The sequence below is a fragment of the Mesoplodon bidens genome (assembly GCF_964165515.1).
Source record: "Mesoplodon bidens genome assembly, chromosome: 14".
In the NCBI taxonomy this organism is placed as follows: domain Eukaryota; kingdom Metazoa; phylum Chordata; class Mammalia; order Artiodactyla; family Ziphiidae; genus Mesoplodon; species Mesoplodon bidens.
This window is the reverse complement of record NC_138170.1, coordinates 1,764,859-1,785,075: the sequence shown is the minus strand read 5'-3', so window position 1 is coordinate 1,785,075 and position 20,217 is coordinate 1,764,859. Positions and strand designations below refer to the sequence as shown.

Here is a 20,217-nt window from a genome sequence, read left to right as displayed (position 1 = left end):
GACCCAACACAGCCAAAACCAACCAACCAAATAAATAAATAAATAAATTTATATAAAAGAAGAAAGAGTATTCATAGCAATGGTATCTATAATAGCTTTAATCTAGAAACTCTCAAATGTCCATCAAGAGTAGAATGGATAAGGGGACTTCCCTCATGGTCCAGTGGTTAAGACTTCATGCTCCCAATGCAGGGGGCCCGGGTTCGATCCCTGGTCAGGGAACTATATCGCACATGCTGCAACTAGAAGATCCCGCAAATCACGACGAAGATCCCGCATGCCGCAACTAAGACCCAGCGCAGCCAAATAAATTAATTAATTGAAAAAAAAAAAGAGTAGAATGGATAAAACACATTGTGGTATAACAACATAGTGGAATACCATACAGCAGTGAGAACAAATGAACTACAACTACATATATAACATATATAAATCTCACAGATATTATGTTGAATGAAAGAAGTACTTACTACATGATTTCAGTTATGTAAAGAACAGGCAAAACTAATGTCTGCTGTTAGAAGTCAGGTTATTGGTTACCTTTGGGGGTAGTAACTGGTAGGGGAAATGGATTCTGGGGATGCTGGTAATCTGTTTCTTGATCTGAACCTGGGTAATAGAGTGTGCTCAGCTTGTGAAAATTGCACTAAGCTGTACACTTAGAATACACGCTCTTTCCTTCACTATCTATTGTACTTCACTGTAAAATTTTTTTAAATGACTTTTAGGTGCTCTAACTTTTAGGAACAGATTAGTTGCCTGTCTGCACCTAAACCTGCCAACAACTTCCATATTTACCCTTCACAGTGACCCTGAGGGCAATGAAGGCAAGGGAAACCATAAGGGTGCAGACGGCCTCTCAAACTTTTTTGGATGAATATTTTCCCAAGTCAGAGTTTACATAGATAGAGAAATGTAAGTAGTATTTCTACAGAGAGGTGGCTGCGGGGGAGGGAGTGGGGGGTGGGACAGACTTTAGCTGCTCCAGTATCCTTTAGCGTTCCACCCAGCTTATCCTAAATAAATCTGCAATCTGTGTTTTAATAGATTGTGCTTAATGTGATAAACAAATGTCACTTCAGCCATCCCATATAAACAACAATATAGGAAAAAGGTCCTGTGCCTGCTCTGCAAACAGTTACCCTGAGACAGGAAGGAAGGCGGCAGGGCACAGTCATTAAAAGAATGGCACAGCCATTAAGAAGAACGGGATACCACAAAAGCCGATTAGACCCTACGAGGCCCAAGATGGCAGAAGAGTCGACTTCCAGTAGACCTAGAGACCCATTACACACTCACTGTAATACATTAGCATGCTAAATGACACCCGCAGGTGCCATGACAGTTCCAAGGCCAACCAAAAAAGGCCCAAAAGTGGGTGGTGCCCCAATTCCTGGAAATCCCCACCCCTTCTCAAGATGTTAGAATATTCCTCTCACTTGTTAGCCTATGAAGTTACCCAGCCCTTAAAAACTAACCACCCCCGCACCTCTGGTGCTCTTGCCTTCTGAGATGGCCCCCGCTCTACGGAGTGGGTATCTCCCTAAATAAACCTTTCACTTTATTATATCTCGCTCTTGAATTCTTTCCAGCGAGAAGTCAAGGACCCTCACTTGGCAGCCTGTCCCAGGGACTCACCCGAGACCTGGGACATGACCACCCTCTTGTGCCCCATTTGTTCCTACAACAGTCCCAGCCACCAGCCCCTCTCCAAACCTTCTGGCAATCAGATTGGTTTCCTGAAAACTCCCGTGTCTAAGAGCGCCGCCCGAATGCCAGATTGCCTGTTAACTCCTGGTCTGACTCTTGTGGAAGTCAAGCGGGGAAGGTGGACGCACCCTCTGACAATATTTCATAAATCCTTAGTTCTGAAGTCATTATGACCATGGAGTGTGGCAGGAAAAAGCCAGTCTGGCAGCAGCTCAGAATTGTCCCTGTCTCTCTGCAGAACACAATTCTCCACCAACAGCTAGACTCCAGTTCTATACACCAGCAAATCTCTCTCTACCCTTGCTCTTCTCAAGCTCTTACAAACCCTATTCTGAATCCCCACCAGCCACCCCGCCTCCCTCCTCACCCCGCCATGGTTCACCCCCACAGAACCCAATCTATCTGGTTTAAACGAGTTCCACACATAGTCCCTAAGCCGCCACCCTCTTTATTCTCATGGAATTTTTGGCTATGATGCAAATAGATTGAGTGAACTTTATTCAAGAGGCAAAATAAGAGGTGGGGTGTAATTGACAAACTAATTTGTTAATTTATTCAGTAAGGTGCCAGCATTGTGGTGCAAGTTACAGGGAATGGGAAAAAGTTAATTTGTGTAAATCATCAGATTGCATCATTTTCCTACTTAAAACTGTCCAATTTTTTCCCATGTTAGGATAAAAGCCAGACAACAAACACTTGGGGAAAAAAAGCTCGTTTAAAGTTACAATTATTTTTATTTGTCTTTAGTTATGAAATTTATTCTAAAGCGATACAGAAATGCAAAGGTGATGGAATTCTTGACTTATGTGTCGTTTTAAACGTTGTTTGTCCAGTGGGCAGAAACGGAGGGGCGAACCGCGCGGTACCAACTCCAATTGCCATTAAACTCTCCCGTTCCCCACATTAGGACTCTTCCTTTTTGCAACACTTTATTACAAACATCGCGAGAACAGAGTGGTCCCTTTGGCTCCTCCCCTCAAGCCAACTCAACCCACCCACTCTCGCCTGACGTCAGCGGCGCGCCGGAGCGCTTGAACACCGTGGGAGGAAGTGCTCTCGGCGGAAGTGATCGCTGCGTGAATCATGGGTGGGATGATCGCCGGCCGGCAATATCTAAGGCTGCTGCGAGCATCCTCCAAGTCCATGGCTGAGCGCCCACTCGAGGGTGTGCCGCCCTCCAGGGGTCTACACGCGGGGCGCGGGCCCAGAAGGCTCTCCATCGAAGGCAACATTGGTAAGGGCCGGAAAGTAGCTGCCAAGCCTCGGCCTCCGCAGAGCGGGTGCCTGAGAGGTTGGGAAAGGGGGCCTGGAACCCCCTCCCTCTCGAGCAGATGCGGCCGGACTGCTTGTTCTAAGCTGCCAAACCTTTCCCCCCTCAAGGTGCGCAGTGGGCCTTTGCCAGTTGGATTTTTCAGACGTCAGGCCTCAGTACTCTCCCACAGGGACAGGTTTATTGAGGCATAAAAGCCACGCAGTCCGTAGATAAGACAAGAGCTAGCTTGTTTTGGTAGAGAAAAATGGATGCGACCAGGAGCAGGGTGCAATTTCTTAGTTCTCCTAAGGTAAGGTTGCCAGATTTAGGGGAGAAAAAGAGGATGACCATTTAAAATAGCATTTCCGATAACGAATAATATTTTAGTGTGTGTCCTATGCAATATTTGGAACATACACTAAAAAAAAAAAAATCTAAAATTCACATCTAAGTGGGTGTCCTTATTTTATCTGGCAACCCTACCCTAAGAGAGTTCCTAAACTCCAGTCATTCAAATACCACTTTCACTATTTTTGCCATGTCTCTTTGCAGTTCCCACTATAACTTCTTAGCATTTTTCTTAGAAGCAGCTCACTTTTTAAACTTAAAAACGTGTGTTAAATTAAAAATAACTGTTATAAGGGAGAATAGAAGTCCAGTACCTTAAATAAAAATAATTTTAAAATAAAATGAAAGCAAAACATTTCAGTGTTACTAAATGTTTCTAATGTTACTAAATTCTTACTTGAGGCTTTTACCTGCTAAAGTGCTGAGCCCTAAAAAGGGATTAGCAAGTGTTAAGTATTGAAGACATTCTAGCAGCAAACTGAGAATCTCTCAGTTTACAAATTAAACATACAGCCCTTTGAGCCACTTCCATATTCTAGCACTGTTCCTGGCACTGAGAATACAGCAGTGAACAGAGCAAATAAAAGTCTCTGCTCTCAGGGAGCCCTAGTAGAGAGAGACAGACTATAAACAATATAAAGCAAGCAAAGTAAACAGTATGTTCGATAATAATGAATGTGATGGAGAAAATTCAGGGATGAGGGGTTGAGGGAAGTTGCCATTTTAAATTGAATGATCACGACAGGCCTCACTGAGAAAGTGACGTTTGAGCAAAAACCTGAAGAAAGGGAAGGAGTGAGCCATGTGGATAACGGGGAGAAGAATCTTCCAGGCAGAGGGAAGACCAAGTGCAAAGGCCCTGAGGTGGGAGGTGTGTTCAGGGAACAGGCGGAAAGCCGTTGTGGCTGGAGTGGAGTGCGCAAGGGGGAAGGTGGGGGGAGATGAGGTCAGTTGGTAAGGGGTGGCTGGATTGTATAGACTATAGTCCATTATGGATTTTTACTCTGATTGAGATGGGAAACTGTTGGAAGGTTTGAGCAGTCAAGTGACATGACATGACTTAGATTATACAAAGATCACTCTGGCTGATAATGTTGAAAATAGAAGGGGTCAGGAAGTTGTTGCAATGATGAGTTATGGTGTGTTGGACCAGGATGGTAACAGTGGAGGTGGTGAGGAGTGATTAGGTTCTACTTTCATTTAAGGTAGGGTACACTGGATTTGGTAACAGGAGGATGTGGAGTATAAGATAAAGAGGGGTCAGTGATGACTCTAATCATTTTGGCCTGAGCAACTTGAAAGACAGAGTTCCAGTTTTCTTAGATGGAGAAGTGTGGGAAGAACAGCCTGGGGGCGGAGGGTCAAGTTTTGGGTTTTCGGCATGTTAGGTTTTTATATGCTTCCTAGATATGTAAGTAGGGTTGTTGAATAGTCAGTTGGATATGTGAGTCCAGAGTTGAGAGTCTCCCTGGACTGGAGTTACACATGTAGATGGTATTTAAAGCCAGGAGCGTATGTGTGTTGATGAAAAGGACCACGTCCGGGGCACGCAAATGTTAGAGAGATTGAGGCGACAGGAAGGAACCAGCAAAAGAGACTGAGAAGGAGTGACCACTGAAATAGGAGGAAAGCCAAAAGAATGATATGCTGGAAACCAAGCGAAGGTGTTCGGGGAAGGAATGATCGACTGTATAATGCTGTTTAAGTAATCGAGCTCTTTGGTGAACTTGAGCAATCTATAGGAGTGGGAGGGGTGAACGTCTGATTGCATAAGTTCCAGGAGAATGGGAGGTGAGGCATTGGAGACAGTGGGTTAAGACAACTATTTGCAAGTTCTCCTAGAAAGGGGAGACGTGGAATGGTAGCTGAAATGGGAAGAGGGTTGAAAGGGTTGTTTTTTTTCGGTTTTTTTTTCTTTTTGTTAGAGGAATTAGATGATATTTATAAGCTGGTAGAGAGGGAAAAGATTGGTGAAACAGGAGAGAGGATAGACTTGCCAGAGTGATTTTAGTAAGCAAGAAGGAATGGAATCTCTTGCCCAAGTGGAGAGAGGTTGGCTTTACCTGGAGCACAGTTGATCCCAAATAATGGGGAGAACGGCAACATAAATGATTACTGACTCGAGCAGGCGTGGCAGGAACTTGAGGAAGGTGTTCTGGTTTTGTCCATTTTCTCAGTGAAATAAGAAGAAAGATCAGCTATGAGTGAGTGTGAAGAGAGAGGAAAGGCATGAAATAGTCTGGTGAGTGAGCAGAAGAAATAGAGAATTGCTGGGCAGCGTTAAGGACCCATTTGGACTGAGTGGTGTTGAATTTAAAGTGAGACCAGTCACCACAGCTGTGTGTTTTTCTCCAGCCAGATCAGAAACATTGAAAGGAACGAGAAGGGCTGCCTGCCTCGTGGTGTTATTTAAAGATGTTCTGTCCCGTACTTTGGGAAACACGCCCCTAAAGGAAGCTCTGTCCTCGGAGCCCAGAGAGGTACAGAGTGTTTCACAAAGTAATTGGTTTGGACAAACCATCAGGTGAGGTGTGAGCTGCCTCTCCCGATTTTCCCAACCTTTGCTTCTTCACCTTTCCAGATTGCTGTGCATCCTTCTTGCTTTCTCATGCAGTCCTTTAAGGAACTCACAGCTAAGTGGGAGGAGCAGACTTCTAAACATAATTTCTGTGCTGTGTGATGAGTGCTATGTTTGGACGTGGAAACTCAGAATCTCTGGGGTAGGAATTCCTACCCCAGAGGAAGGAGTGTTCCAGGCACAGGAAGGAACACTTGCCAACGCAGAGCCTGAAGAAACATGCACTTTTCATATCAGGCTTGTGCCTGGAGTTTAAAGGGCCTGTGAGAGGAGAGCAGAACAAGAGTTTGGAAGGGTAGGATACGCCAGATGTCGAACAGCTAGGAGTTTCTCATGTAGGCTGTGGGAGGATACTGAAGACTTAAAGCCAGTATGTGCCACGGCCAGATTAATTTTTAAAAGGGAATTGGCTAGAACAAATAAATAAAAAGAAAGCTTCATAAAGCAGGCACTTTGTATGTCTCGTTTGCTGTAGTACCCATCGTACCTTGCATCCAATTTGTTGAATGTATGAATAGGAACAGAGTTTGGAGTAGACAGACTAGGTTTTGTGGCTGTTGTAGTCGGTGGAGGGGGGGAAGGTGTAGGCCTGAACGGAGAGGATGGCGGAACAGAGAAGACGTGGTGGTTTGAGAAAGAGCTTGGAAGTGGGATTGACGGGACTTGGTGGCCCCTTGGGGGTGAGGGATAAGGAGGTTCAATTTGGACAGTGACTCTGAAACCTGAGGATCGGAATAAAGGCAGAGGAAGTCTGGGGAGGTAAGCGTGATGCTTGGAGGAGGTGCCTCTGAGACAAACAGAGATAGATGCTCTGAGGTAGATTAGGGTGAGCGCCTGCGGTGAAGAGACAGATTGGAGCTGAGATCTCAGCTATGGAAGTTGTTGACTTGGGGGGGTAGTTGTTGAAGCCTTGGAAGTGAACGCAGTTGCCTAAAGAAAGTGTGACTAATGAGAAGTGGACTGGGGGACCTTAATCTGGCTCTTTCTACTTTTGTCTCCTGTTATTCTCCATCACCCCACACACTGTGATGACTCTCCCCAGACAGAACGGGGCACCTCCTCCTCGGTGTGCTCACAGAACGTTTTGTACCCTCAACTGCTGCACGCACTTGAGTTCTGTTGGGATTGTCCGCACCTTCAGTACCTTCCCTGGGTTAGCCACGTAGTGTCCTGTTCATCTTTGTGTCACCAGCACCTAACCCACACCTGGCCCGTCGTACTCATTCAGTGTTTACCAGATGCTTGAATCCTGCGCCGTGATATCCATGTGGAAGTTACTCCTTGGTGTCCACAGAGGAAATACGGTAAACTGCTCTTACCATCAGATCAAATAGTTATCTTGCTCTCTAACCACAGGTGGCATCCCCCCAGATGAGGGTGTCCATTCAGGAAACCTGAACAGGGGAAGGTGAACCCCTGTCCCAGCTGAAGTTAGATATGTTTATCATAGAGTTAGATATGCTTTTCTTGTAGTCCTGCTGCTCTAAATCTTAATCTGATCCTGTGGGTGCAGCTAGCAGCATGTAAGGAAAATGGATCAGTGAAGTAGCAAGTAAGGGCATCTAGCCTGTGTTATGAGCCATATGCCATGTGTGATTAAGAGTCAAAAGCTTGGAACCTAGAATCCCTTAAAGTCTAAAAAATAAAATACCTAGCCTATCTATTAAGTTTGTTCATCACTAAAGTGTATTATCGCCTTCCAAAGCCAGTTATTTTATGATTACAAACCTAAATTGAAGAAAGGATCGCCGCAGGAAATACAGTCAGTGAGTCAACTCAGACTAGTCTCACTTTGTTTTATTTTGTTTCTGTTTGTTTCATTTTGATTTTCAAAGACCCAGCAGGGAAGAAACCTCACTTTTGCCATCTAGAGACTTGTATGTAAAGCAGTGGAGAGCTTCCCTAAATAACATATCCTCCAGCATTCAAAATTAGTGATTTAACATCACTAATGTCATCTTTTACTTTCATTAAGTATAAACATTTGGGCAAGAATTCTAGGGGAAAAAAGACCTATTTAATCCAAACACTGTATCCAATATACAATGTTTGGAATAAGTTGGATTCTCTGTTTCTGTGATTCACCTCATTCCATCCATCCATCTCCATTCTTAGCACCTGGCCAGAGACTCAGGATGCGAAGGAAATAAAGTTAGTCCCTGTCTTCAGAAAGTGAGCTCCCAGTCTAGCTGGAGAGAGTGGTGAGTCAACAAATAATTACAGTGTGATGCCTCTGTAGACCAGAGCAGGCAGTAATTAACTCTGCCCAAGGATAAAGTGGAGCTGGAGGGAGTTCAAGGAGACCTCACTGAGAAGGCGACAGTGAAAGGATGAATCAACTGGTGGGCAGAGGTGGTGAGGGCATTCCAGATCAGCAAGGGTCTCGTGCTAAACACAGAAGTTTGAGTTGCACTCTGGAAGCTGTGAGGAACTTTTTTTTTAAACAACAAATTTTTTTTTTCTCATGAAAAGAAGATAAAGGTAATCAGGGCTGAAATTTATCAAGTTTCTTTTAAGTCAGCTGAGTGATTTTTTTTCCCCAGAATGCTTTTAGGCTCAGAGCCTATTTGATCCTGGGTGCTTAGCCTCGATATAAGTTCCTTGAGGGCAGCATCTCAGCTCACTTCATCATTTTTGTTATAGTACCCACCATTAGTGGCTACTCTGTAAACATCTGTTGGTTGGATGAATGAATGCAGCATCACATGTGGTTCCTGAAATAAAGGCTTTAAATTTTCTTTGGAAGAATTTTTTTGTTTAAAGATAGGCAGCTTTATATTTACTGCTTTTGTTTGCTTTTTGGTACAGGGTTTTACATCTTGTTCCGAAGAAAATGCCTGAAGATGATGGTATATTTAAAGAGGTTGCCATGAACTACAACTATATTAAATTTAAAATAATACATCATTTTGAGTGTTACATCAGATACTATTATCTTACTACTAGGTTTTAGTATGATGTAGCTATAACAGGCATTGTAGTTTATAGAAAAATTTGTGGGAGAAAAGAACTATTATTTAGGAAGAGATGAATGTTAACAGCAGAACTCTTTGGTCCAGCCTGTGGAATGATGATCCTTGTGCTAATAAAAATCAACATGTTGATATAATGTACTCTAACAAAGTACCTCCCACCCTTTCTCAAGTCATGGCACGCATAATAAAGTACAGTGATAGCCAAGGCCCTAAAGCAAGATTTAATGCTGCTTATGACATCTGATACCTCCCAAATTTCATGATATTAAAAAGTATATTGAAAGAGAACAGTTAAGCCGGGATCTAACTTAATTGTGATAAGTCTGAGGTAATGATATCAAAAGAGGCTAGTGCTCAGCATAGAGACCAGAGGGAGGCATTTGTCATTTGGCCCAGCGTTGCCTGAAGAAGAGAGACTTTGGTGCATACAGATGTTCTGCTCACTAGGAGGAGGCCAGTGTAGCAGTGGAAAAGCAGAGAACGCCATTCTTATGCGACCCCTGGGAATACTTTAAAACATTTGTCTTAAAAAAAATACATAACTTCTTTTTTTATATATATATATTTTTATTATTTATTTATTTATTTATTTTAACATCTTTATTGGAGTATAATTGCTTTACAATGGTGTGTTAGTTTCTGCTTTATAACAAAGTGAATCAGTTATGCATATACATATGTTCCCATATCCCCTCCCTCTTGCATCTCCCTCTCACCCTCCCTATCCCACCCCTCTAGGTGGTCACAAAGCACCGAGCTGATCTCCCTGTGCTATGCGGCTGCTTCCTCCTAACTATCTATTTTCCATTTGGTAGTGTATATATGTCCATGCCACTCTCTCACTTTGTCACAGCTTACCCTTCCCCCTCTCCATATCCTCAAGTCCATTCTCTAGTAGGTCTGTGTCTTTATTCCTGTCTTACCCCTAGGTTCTTCATGACCTTTTTTTTTCTTTTCTTAGATTCCATATATATGTGTTAGCATACGGTATTTGTTTTTCTCTATCTGACTTACTTCACTCTGTATGACAGACTCGAGGTCCATCCACCTCACTACAAATAACTCAATTTCGTTTCTTTTTATGGCTGAGTAATATTCCATCGTATATATGTGCCACATCTTCTTTATCGATTCATCTGTGGATGGACACTTAGGTTGCTTCCATCTCCTGGCTATTGTAAATAGAGCTGCAATGAACATTGTGGTACACGTCTCTTTTTGAATTATGGTTTTCTCAGGGTATATGCCCAGTAGTGGGATTGCTGGGTCGTATGGTAGTTCTATTTGTAGTTTTTTAAGGAACCTCCATACTGTTCTCCATAGTGGCTGTATCAATATACTTTCCCACCAGCAGTGCATGAGTGTTCCCTTTTCTCCACACACACCCTCTCCAGTATTTATTGTTTCTAGATTTTTTGATGATGGCCATTCTGACCGGTGTGAGATGATATCTCATTGTAATTTTGATTTGCCTTTCTGTAATGATTAATGATGTTGAGCATTCTTTCATGTGTTTGTTGGCAATCTGTATATCTTCTTTGGAGAAATGTCTATTTAGGTCTTCTGCCCATTTTTGGATTGGGTTGTTTGTTTTTTTGTTATTGAGCTGCATGAGCTGCTTATAAATTTTGGAGATTAATCCTTTGTCAGTTGTTTCATTTACAAATATTTTCTCCCATTCTGAGGGTTGTCTTTTGGTCTTGTTCATGGTTTCCTTTGCTGTGCAAAAGCTTTTAAGTTTCATTAGGTCCCATTTGTTTATTTTTGTTTTTACTTCCATTTCTCTAGGAGGTGGGTCAAAAAGGATCTTGCTGTGATTTATGTCATAGAGTGTTCTGGCTATGCTCTCCGCTAAGAGTTTGATAGTGTCGGGCCTTACATTTAGATCTTTAATCCATTTTGAGGTTATTTTTGTGTATGGTGTTAGGGAGTGTTCTAATTTCATTCTTTTACATGTAGCTGTCCAGTTTTCCCAGCACCACTTATTGAAGAGGCTGTCTTGTCTCCACTGTATATTCTTGCCTCCTTTGTCAAAGATAAGGTGACCATATGTGTGTGGGTTTATCTTTGGGCTTTCTATCCTGTTCGATTGATCTATATTTCTGTTTTACAAAACTTCTTAAAAGGAAGGAAAAAACTATTACAGTCAGGTATCATAGCTTTAAAAAAGTTATGTCTAGTTTTAATATAAATAAATAATTTTGAATTATTTTTTAAAATAATTATTCCATATCTGTGGGTGGTGCCTGGCACAGCTGAGTTCCCTTGAAATGCAATTTTAAGAAATGCCGCCCTATGGAAAATTACCCAGGCTCTCCAAGCCCTACAGCATCATGGATGGCAAAGCTCCTAGGACCTTCCACCACCATTTACTGTCATTCTTTGCTGAAACTCTGGCTTCTCATTGCTAAACTGGATTTCCAAAAGCTTTGGAATGGGGAATGGTGTGTAAGGTGGGGATGTTGCCCTGGTGTGACTGTTCCAGTAATTGGAACTGTATATTTCCCATTACATCTCATTTACTGGCATTCCGGGTTTTGTGTGTTTAAATGGCATAAGTCGGTTTCTCAGAGTACTGAGTGCCCTTGGGTGAACTAACAGTGTCTGATCTCAGGGTGAAGTTGGCGCGCCCTAACCCTCAGGGCCCTTCCTTTCCATCTGCAGTCGTTCCTTGGGTAGTTGTTTTTAACTTTTAAAAAATTTAAGTAATTCTACCATTCAACCCCACCCATCTAACAAATCAGTTACCTTCATCTTCTCATATTAATTAAAATAATTTTTCAGCCCATAGCCAGAGACCATGTTTTAGGCTTAATCACCAACCTGCAATCTAAATATTGACTATCTGTGCCAAATATTTGAAAGTAGGGACTATTCAGGACAGGTAGGTATCTGATAATAAACAAATTCAACCAGTTTGTAATTCCTGCAACTCTGTTGGGCACTCCATGACAAGCCCAGAGTGTTTTATTTAGTAGTCTGGGATGTGGTTTTGGAACCCATATTTTTAAAAAACCAGCTTTGTTGATTGTGATCAGATTGTTCTAGATAGGAATCTCCAGTATAAGTCTGCATCACGATCACTTGGGGCATGCTTTAAAAATGTGGATTCCTGGGATCCAACCTCAGAGATTCAGATCCTGTTAGGAAACCAAAATTGAGGCTCATGAAACAATCAAAACAATTAAATGCTAAATGTATCAGAGGCAGTTAATAAATATTGCGTGTTTGATTCAGCTGCCCAATATGGTAGGAATTTGGTGTGAGCTGGAAATGTCCTGAACTTTGCGGAAGAGGTGGGCCTTATGCTTAGTGGGGGAAGGGATTTAGACACAGGCTGAGCAGAGCAGGGGAAGGCATTTGTTCACTGAAGTGTGGGAGAGCAGAGGCTGAGCACACGTGCAGAGGCACACAGGAGTCGGGTGGAGGTGGGACTGAGAGATGAGTGTGGCTGTACAAGGTGTACGGATTTATGTGTTTGTTCTTTACCCTGTGTGTTCAGAGAGGGGTTGGAGTGGTGTGTAATGAATGTCGGATGTCGGGTGTGTGGGCTCTTCTGCTGAGATGTCTCTTTGCTCCTGATCAGTAACCACGAGTGGCTGATAGAAGTGCCTGGAAGGGTGCCTCCCCCTTCCTTCTCTTCCTTCCATTTGGGTTCCTCCTAAGGGTAGAACTCACTTGAGAAAGATCACCTCTCATAGGGGAGATTGAGCTCCAAGCACATTGTTATGGTTCATGTTTTGATTTTTAACAAATGTGGGTTTCGTAGGGAACTGGAATTAATAATGTATTACATGTTTTATTCATTCAGCTAGGTCATTAGTCTGGGCTTTGGTTCCTGCCCTGAAGGAACCCCATCTTCTACCTAGAGAAACAGAATTACGATGGCAGTGATGGAGTCTTACCCAGATTGCCAGGCCAAGCACAAAGGAGCTAATCCAACTTAGAGGCATCAGGGTCCTGAAAGCCTTCACACAGGAGGTGTATCTGAGCAGAATCTGAAGATTGAGCAGGAGTTGGCCAGGAGAGGAGAAAGCATATGCAAAGTCACATTTGCAGCAGACAGCATGGCATGATTAGAGTTGCGAAGAGTTTGGTCCAGTGGGAGCTCAGGATGCCTGAAGGGAAGTGAGGCAGGGAGGTCTGTGCAGGGGCCAGATTTTGATGTGTTTTGTAGGCCATGCTAAAGGGTTTGAATTTTGTTGTGAAGGCAATCGGGAGCAGCCAGAGGATTTTAAGCAGTGTTACTTTGTGTTCAGTGTGGCTGCAGTATGAATGCTGGATTGAAGAGGGCCAGGCCAGAGTTGGAGAGGCAAGAAATGAAAGCCTGGTCTTGAGCAGGAGGTGGGAACAGAGAGAAAAGGACAGGTGTGGACATTTTAGAAGGCAGGTTCAGAAGCAGTTGGTGGCCCCTGGAGGTGTGGCAGAGAAGGAAGAAGTCCTGACTGAGTGGATCGTGCGGTCTTACCCTGAGGTTGGGGTACGGGAGAAAGCTCAGTTTGGTGGGGAAGATGATGAGTTCATTTACGGAGTATATTGACTTGGAGTGGTTTGTAGGATACCCAAGTGGAAATGTCTGGAGGGCTCTTAGTGAGTCTGGCATTCAGGAAGCTATGGGCTAGATGTTGGTGTAAATGGGAGAAGAGCACTTGACTGTTGTGGTACTAGGTTAATTTCATCTCCAAAATATTTCTCAAGGCAATCACTACTCTCCACCTCTTCTGCGCTCTCCTTGGTTGAAGCTACTATTATCTTCTAACGGGTCTGCCTGATTCTGCATCGGTGCAACAGCAGGTGGAGTGGTCTTTTAACAATGACATGGTCATTTCCCTGCTTAAGACCCATCATCACTGATATCCCCTTGCCCTTAGCATAGCCTTCAAACTTTTTACCGTGGTGCAGGGCCCCACGTGACCTGGCCCCGGCCTGCCTCCCAGCCTCTCCGCACTCATTTCGAGCCATTCTTCTCCCTCGTTGGACCACACTGTCAGTTCAAGGCCACACATGCCTCTTCTGTCTTCCTGTGCGCCGTTTTTCTCTTTTCCCAACCTCTCCCCCACTCTTGGCCTGACCAGTCCTCGTCTTTCAGGTCTCACCCCAGGTAACATGTTTCAGAGGAACCTTCCTTGATCTCCTGAGCTACATTAGAGCCATCCTGCATTTTTCTTTCCTAGCACTTAATACAATTTGTTATTAGTTACTCGTGTGTTTATTTGGTATCTGTCTCTCATACAAGCTCTGTGAGGGCAAAATCCATCCTGTGTTTTGTTTACCATTGTACCTCCAGTGCCGGACAGTCTGAGCACATAATAGCGCTCCCTGAATATTGGTTAGATTTGTTGAATGAATGGGGGTCATTGTCTTCATTTTCTACCTTGAAAAACTTGTAATTTTTATACTGTCACCGAGTAAATAGGACTGTGCCATTCAAGCTTTACAACACGTGTAGCTGATTTCATCTACTTTTGAGAGTCTATTCCATTTTTAACTGTTATTAAATACTCTTTTCCTCTGAGAGGTGGGACATGAAAATTACAAATCAAATCTTAAGGGTATTTTTCCTCCCTGTTGCCTGCATTCATTATGGTGACTGGTTAGTCTGACAGTGATGTGGCTGCTGAGTTCTGAAATTGGAAAAACTGGTACTTGTTCCCTTGAGTTGGGCATTTGTGGCAGAGTTTAGTAGCAGCCTTCTCCTGCAACCCTGATTTGAGATGCATCCCAATACATGCTGTTTGCATTGCAGCTGTGGGAAAATCCACCTTTGTGAAGTTACTCACGAAAACTTACCCAGAGTGGCACGTAGCTACAGAACCTGTAGCAACATGGCAGAATGTCCAGGCTGCTGGCACCCAAAACGTAAGTTTTCAGTTGTGATGGGTAGTTGTCAGGCATAGGTGAATAAACTAATTGTAATAATCTAGTTTGCTCTGAGTAGGTGAAGTAGTCCAGTTTGAATCTCCTTTTTAAAATATTAGCACCTTCATTGCCTAAAGCAGACCATGTACACCAGAGAGGATATGACTTGTTTGAATATGTTTAGTTTTGATTTTCGTGTTTTTTACATGTCTATATAAGTGACTGTCTCTGTTCTTTGTGGTTTCCCAAAGCATGTCCAGCCATCCTGGCTTTGAAGATTAATTTTGTCATTCCTACCTTTAAGGGTATTACTGAAACTGACCCTAAGGATTAGTAGTTAATTATAATGATTTTAACTTATTGATGAAGTCTTAGAAATTGAAAGGGACCTAAGAGAGCATCTTGTCACATTTTGAGTCAATGCAGAAAGAATAGCTAACGTTTATATAAAGTGCATACTATGTACAGTGCTATCCCAAGCACTGTACATTCCATGTATGCCTCGTGGCTTAAGCCCTAGTGTCAGGTAGTTGCTTTGGGAGAGCACCAAACCACCAGCCGCATCAGTGTGAGTAGGGAAGAACCAACCTGGACGTGAACCCTAGAGGCAGCTGAGGGAGTAGCAGCACCACGCCTCAGTCTCCACAGACTCCGGCAGTCCTGGGAACGTTCACTGAGCGCATCCTTCTTGTTTTTACAACCTATTGTTAGAAAGTTCTGGTATGAGCCACTTCGCATACCTGTGACTCTGACTCATTGGTTCAGATTCTGCCTGTTAAGTCTTTTAACTTTTCCACATGGCAACCCTTCGTACATTTCTAAGGCAATGATTTGCCTGCTTTTTCTCCCCCTCCAGTCTTCTCTCTTTGAAACCAAATACCCTTTTCCTCCGGACTATTTCTCATGCTGAAGTAACTTTGTCTAGGAGATGTGCTCCAGTTTGTTAGTTTTCCACCTAGATTTTAGTAAGAGTGGTACTCAGAGCTGAACAGGACATTCTGGATGTAGCCTAAATGGTATAGAATATCATAGAACTTGTTCGGGGTGCCATTTATGTGTTATTCCAACTTAGGATTGTGTTACCTTTTTTGGCAGACAAATAATATACTTATTGAGGATATTTGTTTTTTAAACTGTCGCCATATGTGTACATGTATATGTGTGCATGCGTGTGTGTATTTGTGAAATTAACTTTTCCATTTAGAAAAATAAATTATCTTTTTCTGAGTATGCCACAGGTCCCCTGTTTTGGGGATTTAAAAATATATCCTCAAATGGTTTGACACTCTTTCCTTCAAGAAGTGGACCTTAATTCTCCCCTTGAGTGTGACCTGGACTTAGTGACTTGCTTCTAATGAATACAGTGTAGCAGGTTTAACAGTGTGTGGCTTTTTATGGTAGGTCATAAAAGACATTGTATCTTCCATCTTGTTCTCTCTTGATCATTTGGCTCTGATGTTGCCAGCTGCCATATAATGCAGCATACCTGTCTGTGAAGAGACCCACGCAGCAAGGAACTGAGTCCTCCTGCCAGCAGCCTTGTGAGTGAGTCTTGGAAGCGGATCCTTCAGTCTCCAGTCAGGTCATCAGATGACTGTAGCCTCAGCCAATGTCGTGACTGAAATCTCATGGAAATCCTTGAGGCAGAACCACCCAGCTAAGCTGTGTCCCAAATTCCTTTCCAACAGAAATGGGTTTAATGAATGTTTTTTGTTTAAACCACTAAATTTTGTCAAAACTTAGGTAACTAATACTCCCATAATCCCATTATCCAGTGGTAAAACAGTTAACATTTTTGTCCTTTTAGATTTCTATCTACAAAGGAGAAAATGTATATATTTATATATACTTATATAAATGTATAGAACATATATACATTACCTCTTTTCAAACAATAACTGTGATTGTCTCTTGCATGTCACTTGATATCCAAGGTCTTCTTCCTTTTACATTTACAAGGTAATGTCATTTTAATGGTTGCTGTATACTGCATAATATGGTGTACTGTCGTTTAGTTGTTCAGTCTTTTATTTTGAATACTTAGTTTTCTAATTTCTCCCTATTATAAGCAATGTCACAATGATGAATATTTTTGTAGCTATATCTTTTTTCTTTTTAATAGCTAATTTTGAGGGTAATCTAGAACTGGAATTTTGATGTCCAAAAACAACATGTTTCGTTGAGGCTTTTGTTATATTTTATAAAATTTTCCTTCAGAAAAGTTGTACTATTTTTCTCATATTTTCAGCAACACTGGGTGTTATTTTTTTTTCATCCTTTCTGATTTGAGAGGTGAGAAAATGGTGTGTTATTTTTTTTACATTTCTTTGATTACCAGTGAATTGAACTTTTTAATGTTTATTGGCCATTTATTAGTATTCTTCAGTGAATTGCCTATTCAAACCGCTTGCTTTTTTTTTTCTCTATATTGAGATCTTCAGGTTTTTGTAATGGCTTCATAAGAACTCGTATGTTGAATATCTTAGACATCAATTACAGAAAAAAATCTATAAAAAATACAAACACATGGAGGCTAAACAATACACTACTTAATAACCAAGAGATCACTGAAGAAATCAAAGAGGAAATTAAAAAATACGTAGAAACAGATGACAGCGAAAACACGACGACCCAAAACCTATGGGATGCAACAAAAGCAGTTCTAAGAGGGAAGTTTATAGCAATACAATCCCACCTTAAGAAACAGGAAACATCTCGAATAAACAACCTAACCTTTCACCTAAAGCAATTAGAGAAAGAAGAACAAAAACATCCCAAAGTTAGCAGAAGGAAAGAAATCATAAAAATCAGATCAGAAATAAATGAAAAAGAAATGAAGGAAATGATAGCAAAGATCAATAAAACTAAAAGCTGGTTCTTGGAGAAGATAAACAAAATTGATAAACCATTAGCCAGACTCATCAAGAAAAAAAGGGAGAAGACTCAAATCAATAGAATTAGAAATGAAAAAGGAGAAGTAACAAGTGACACTGTAGAAATACAAAGGATCATGAGAGATTACTACAAGCAACTCTATGCCAATAAAATGGACAACCTGGTAGAAATGGACAAATTCTTAGAAATGCACAACCTGCCGAGACTGAACCAGGAAGAAATAGAAAATATGAACAGACCAATCACAAGCACTGAAATTGAAACTGATTAAAAATCTTCCAACAAACAAAAACCCAGAACCAGATGGCTTCACAGGCGAATTCTATCAAACATTTAGAGAAGAGCTAACACCTATCCTTCTCAAACTCTTCCAAAATATAGCAGAGGGAGGAACACTCCCAAACTCATTCTACAAGGCCACCATCACCCTGATAGCAAAACCAGACAAAGATGTCACAAAGAAAGAAAACTACAGGCCAATATCACTGATGAACATAGATGCAAAAATCCTCAACAAAATACTAGCAAACAGAATCCAACAGCACATTAAGAAGATCATACACCATGATCAAGTGGGGTTTATTCCAGGAATGCAAGGATTCTTCAATATATGCAAATCAATCAATGTGATACACCATATTAACAAATTGAAGGAGAAAACCCATATGATCATCTCAATAGATGCAGAGAAAACTTTCGACAAAATTCAACACTCATTTATGATAAAAACCCTGCAGAAAGTAGGCATAGAGGGAACTTAGTTCAAGATAATAATAAAAGCCATATATGACAAACCCACAGCCAACATCGTCCTCAATGGTGCAAAACTGAAACCATTTCCACTAAGATCAGGAACAAGACAAGGTTGCCCACTCTCACCACTCTTATTCAACATACTTTTGGAAGTTTTAGCCACAGCAATCAGGGAAGAAAAAGAAATAAAAGGAATCCAAATCGGAAAAGAAGAAGTAAAGCTGTCATTGTTTGCAGGAGACATGATACTATACATAGAGAATCCTAAAGGTGCTACCAGAAAACTACTAGAGCTAATCAATGAATTTGGTAAAGTAGCAGGATACAAAATTAATGCACAGAAATCTCTTGCATTCCTACACACCAATGATGAAAAAATCTGAAAGTGAAATTAAGAAAACACTCCCATTTACCATTGCAACAAAAAGAATAAAATATCTAGGAATAAACCTACCTAAGCAGACAAAGACCTGTATGCAGAAAATTATAAGACACTGATGAAAGATATCAAAGATGATACAAATAGATGGAGAGATATACCATGTTCTTGGATTGGAAGAATCAACATTGTGAAAATAACTCTACTACCCAAAGCAATCTACAGATTCAATGCAATCCCTATCAAACTACCACTGGCATTTTTCACAGAACTAGAACAAAAAATTTCACAATTTGTATGGAAATACAAAAGACCCCGAATAGCCAAAGCAATCTTGAGAAAGAAAAACGGAGCTGGAGGAATCAGGCTCCCTGACTTCAGACTATACTACAAAGCTACAGTAATCAAGACAGTATGGTACTGGCACAAAAACAAATATAGATCAATGGAACAGGATAGAAAACCCAGAGATAAACCCACACACATATGGTCACCTTATCTTTGATAAAGGAGGCAAGAATATACAATGGAGAAGAGACAGCCTCTTCAATAAGTGGTGCTGGGAAAACTGGACAGCTCCATGTAAAAGAATGAAAGTAGAACACTCCCTAATACCACACACAAAAATAAGCTCAAAATGGATTAATGACCTAAATGTAAGGCCAGACACTATCAAACTCTTAGAGGAAAACGTAGGCAGAACATTATGACATAAATCACAGCAAGATCCTTTTGACCCACCTCCTAGAGAAATGGAAATAAAAACAAAAATAAACAAATGGGACCTAATGAAATTTAAAAGCTTTTGCACAGCAAAGGAAACCATAAACAAGACCAAAAGACAACCCTCAGAATGGGAGAAAATATTTGCAAATGAAGCAACTGACAAAGGATTAATCTCCAAAATTTACAAGCAGCTCGTGCAACTCAATATCAAAAAAACAAACAACCCAATCCAAAAATGGGCAGAAGACCTAAATAGACATTTGTCCGAAGAAGATATACAGATTGCTAACAAACACATGAAAGAACGCTCAACATCATTAATCATTAGAGGAATGCAAATCAGAACTACAATGAGATATCATCTCACACCGGTCAGAATGGGCATCATCAAAAAATCTACAAACAGTAAATGCTGGAGAGGGTGTTGAGAAAAGGGAACCCTCTTGTACTGTTGGTGGTAATGTAAATTGATACAGCCACTATGGAGAACAGGCTGGAGGTTCCTTAAAAAACTACAAACAGAACTACCATATGACCCAGCAATCCCACTACTGGGCATATACCCTGAGAAAACCATAATTCAAAAAGAGTCATGTACCACAATGTTCATTGCAGCTCTATTTACAATAGCCAGGACAGGGAAGCAACCTAAGTGTCCATCCACAGATGAATGGATAAAGAAGATTTGGCACATATATACATATACAGTTTTTATCTAGCCATAAAAAGAAATGAAATTGAG

General features: G+C 41.5%; 1 protein-coding gene across 3 annotated transcripts in view; it reads left to right on the top strand.

The window, feature by feature from the left end:
- The first annotated feature begins 2,764 nt into the window (after window positions 1-2,764).
- The window catches only part of DGUOK (deoxyguanosine kinase), a 36,066-nt gene continuing 18,613 nt past the window's right edge, over window positions 2,765-20,217 (top strand). For 2 of the 3 annotated variants that reach the window (XM_081254141.1, XM_081254140.1), the window contains exons 1-2: window positions 2,765-2,944; window positions 14,610-14,722. In XM_081254141.1, the coding sequence (XP_081110267.1) occupies window positions 2,794-2,944; window positions 14,610-14,722 (264 nt within the window). In that variant the 5' untranslated portion in view covers window positions 2,765-2,793. The remainder of the gene's footprint in view (window positions 2,945-14,609; window positions 14,723-20,217) is intronic. The other variant, XM_081254142.1, reaches the window with a different exon arrangement.